Source organism: Triticum dicoccoides, chromosome 5A, assembly GCF_002162155.2.
Source record: "Triticum dicoccoides isolate Atlit2015 ecotype Zavitan chromosome 5A, WEW_v2.0, whole genome shotgun sequence".
Lineage (NCBI taxonomy): Eukaryota > Viridiplantae > Streptophyta > Magnoliopsida > Poales > Poaceae > Triticum > Triticum dicoccoides.
Genome location: NC_041388.1, coordinates 609,050,736 through 609,054,000, shown reverse-complemented (window position 1 = coordinate 609,054,000; position 3,265 = coordinate 609,050,736). Strand labels below are relative to the sequence as shown.

At 51.9% G+C, this 3,265-nt stretch overlaps 1 protein-coding gene across 1 annotated transcript; it reads right to left on the bottom strand.

Moving 5' to 3' along the window:
- Positions 1 to 493: 493 nt before the first annotated feature.
- On the bottom strand, positions 494 to 1,894 carry LOC119298063 (probable purine permease 11). The gene is made up of 2 exons (XM_037575600.1): positions 1,822 to 1,894; positions 494 to 1,545 (listed from the first exon to the last, which is right to left on the bottom strand). Exons 1-2 carry the CDS (start codon positions 1,892 to 1,894, stop codon positions 494 to 496), a joined length of 1,125 nt encoding a protein of 374 aa, XP_037431497.1.
- Positions 1,895 to 3,265: the final 1,371 nt, after the last annotated feature.

The following is a 3,265-nucleotide window of genomic DNA, read 5'->3' as shown; positions in this document are numbered from 1 at the left end:
AAAAAATAAAAGAAAATGATGGAAATGTCAAAAAAATAAAAGAAAATAAGTTTCACATGTGATATGTGGTCTAGTTGTTGGGAAAATTTACAAATATGAATTTCGACTTTATTTACAAAATCTCTCTGGAATTTGTAAAATGGGCATAACTTTTGCATACGAACTCGGATGGAAAAGTTTTTTATATGAAAAATCATCTACTCGAAAAGTTACATTATGGGACGGAGGAGTAGAAGTAAGTCTGTATTGGTAATTTCCAACTTCTGACATGGAGTGGAGACAAGATGATAGAAATAAGAGAGTTTTCAATGGGAAGATTATATTATTATTCAGTAGCATACATAGATAATACAGAAGGCAGTACTCTATGAAGAAAATCCTGCAACATATATAGCATTAGCAACACCTCCTAGGTCCTCGCAGCTAACAGATTAGGTTGGAAGAGAGCAAAAATATTAATTCATAGCGCACCAAGGACAATATATATACTATACTAGCCACCAGCTGCCGCCTTCCTAGCTTTCTTGTCATCGATGAAGTGTTGCATGAGATAGGAAACGAACCCCCAGGCGGCGATGAGCATGGATATGATCTTTATCCCATCCATGGTGTCGTGGAAAATGAGCACGGCGAAGAGGGGCACGATGGGCAGCGACACGGTGCTGATGACGTTGGAGAAGAGGGAGGAGACCTCGAAGATGAGCCCCACCACCCCGACGGAGGTGATCTGCCAGGACACGGCCGTCCACACCAGCGTCATGAAGTAGGAGAACTGGCCGGAGCGGAAGGTGTCCATCTCCTTCGTCATCATCCTCCACTCGCCGCTGGCGAAGAGGCCGACCATGGAGGCGATGGTGGCGACGAGCGCCGTGTATATCTGCATGTTGAGCACGGCCGTGTAGGTGTGCTTCTTGATCACGTTCTCGAAGGTGAGCTGCATGAGGGAGAGGATGAGCGAGTAGGTGCCCGACGCCCCCAGCGTCAGCAGGAAGCCCATGAGGTACTTGCCCCGAGGCATGCCGCTCATGTCCTCCGTCTCGTCGTGGTTCACCCCGAGGAGCGCGTCCGACAGCGTCAGCAGGATCACGGCGTTGAAGATCAGGCCGGTGAGCTTCTGCGAGTTGAGCACGTAGGAGAAGACGACGTTGAAGGCCAGCTGGCTGGCGCAAATGAGCGAGTAGGTGGAGACCGGGAGGTACTTGAGGCCGTTGGCGTACATCATGTCGTCGGCGGCTATGACGAGCCCCAGGACGACGTAGATCACCGCGACCTTGGCGACCGGGGCGTCGCCGCTGGCGCCGCCGCCGCCGGACGACTTGGGGAAACACAAGAGGGCGAGGAACAGTATGGGGAAGCCAGCGGTCTGCACGAACGTTGATATCCACTTGCTGCTGCCGCCCTGGTGGTAGTAGTACCTCCCCAGCAGCGTCGCGGACATCTGGCCGGCGACGACGAAGAAGACGTCCACCGACACCATCATCCACCACCGCCAGTTCTTGGCGCCGGAGTTCTTGGATGGTGCCCCCGGCTCGGCTTTGGGTGGCCCTGTGGTTTACAACAAGAACTGTAAAATTCAGTGACGTCAATGACAGAATCACTATGAGTTTGACAAGTAAAATTGTTTCCTTTCATTCCCTCATGTTCACATTTCACCCTTGGAAGAACAACACTGTAAATCAATTTAAGCCCGCATTCGCGCCATTCGACCGTGGGCTTAGCGAAGGCAACGAACAGCCCAACGTACGGCCGGACGGATTGAACAGAAGTAAACCATCCAAAACGGATGAAAATTCGACAAGCGGAGAGTGATGGCAATCTGACCTGCAGGGATCTGTATCTGGACCTCGGCGTTGCTCCTGCTGCCCGCATTGTTGCCTGCGCTGGCGTCGGCCATCTCATCCGATCGAGATCCCAGTCAGGAGAAGGGGGAGGAGGAGGAGGAGGAGGAGGAGAGGGGAGGAGATTGCAGATCGAGAGGACGAAGAGGTTTAGCGGTGGAGAGGAACAAGAGGGACATGCGGAGGTGGAATGGAGTGGAGATGGGTGGGAAGAACAAGAGCCCGAGTCGGCCCATTAATTTCTCTGTCGCTTTCCTCGTCTCGTTGTTGCCCTCTCACTGTGCAGCATGCAGAGATCGATCAATGCAAACGCAGAGTTTTACGGGTCAATGCAAGAGCTGTCTGTCTTCATGCATGTATTGCTGCAAAGGGCAGCAGGTATGTGTACTTCCGTCGTCACGTTTGACAGGCCACCGCCAGGGAAAACCGAGCTAGCCGTTGTGGACAGTGACTGCGCAGTTCCACTGTGCTGCGCAGTTGGAAACTATATTCCTTGATTGATTGCAATTGGCACAGAGTACATGGCTTAAGAAGGGAAGGTGGAGCACCGGTCGCCCTACAATGTAGGCACGCAGGCCATGGCGAGGTGCGATCCTACAATCCCGAAGTGAATACAACAGAGGCAACGTTACAATATACAAAATGATATACACAGATTCTAACACCCTCCCTCAGTTGGAACACCGTTGGGAAGAATGTTCAGGTTGTAGCGAAAAACTCTGAAGACTGGAGACGGCAACCCCTTGGTGAAAATGTCGGCATACTGAGAGCTTGGGGGTACGTGAAGGACGCGAGCTTCGCCGAGCGCCACCCGGTCATGAACGAAGTGCAAGTCAATCTTAATATGCTTAGTGCGCTGATGTTGGGCCGGGTTGCTCGCAAGTTACGATGCGTTGACATTGTCACAATACATGATAGTAGCACGAGTCGTAGGAAGCTTGAGTTCATGGAGAAGTTGACGCAACCAGCAAGACTCAGCCACACAGTTAGCAATGCCTCTGTACTTAGCTTCTGAACTCGAATGCAAGATGGTTGGCTGCCTCTTCGACGACCAAGAAATAAGGTTGTCACCGAGAAAAACACAGAATCCTGAAGTGGACTTGCGTGTATCCGGGCATCCTGCCCAATCCACGTCCACTAGTAGAAAACAGGGCTATGGTCCAGGCCGGCTCAGCCCATTAGTCCCGGTTCAGTCTAGAACCGGGACTAATGTGAGCATTGGTCCCTGTTCGTGCAGCTAAGGCATTAGTCCCGGTTCATCTAGACCTTTTGGTCCCGGTTGGTGGGATGAACCGGGACCAATGGGCCTCGCTCCTGGCCCACAACCATTGGTCCCGGTTCGTGCCACAAACCGGGACTAAAGATTAGACCTTTAGTCCCGGTTTGAGGCACGAACCGGGACTAATGGGAATGAGACCTTTAGTCCC

Bases quoted from the DNA above. Each gene is read 5' to 3' on its own strand.
- LOC119298063 (XM_037575600.1), bottom strand. From the start codon at position 1,894: ATGGCCGACGCCAGCGCAGGCAACAATGCGGGCAGCAGGAGCAACGCC. The intron at 1,546-1,821 runs GTCAGATTGCCA...TGTAAACCACAG, and splicing joins CCAGATACAGATCCCTGCAG to GGCCACCCAAAGCCGAGCCG.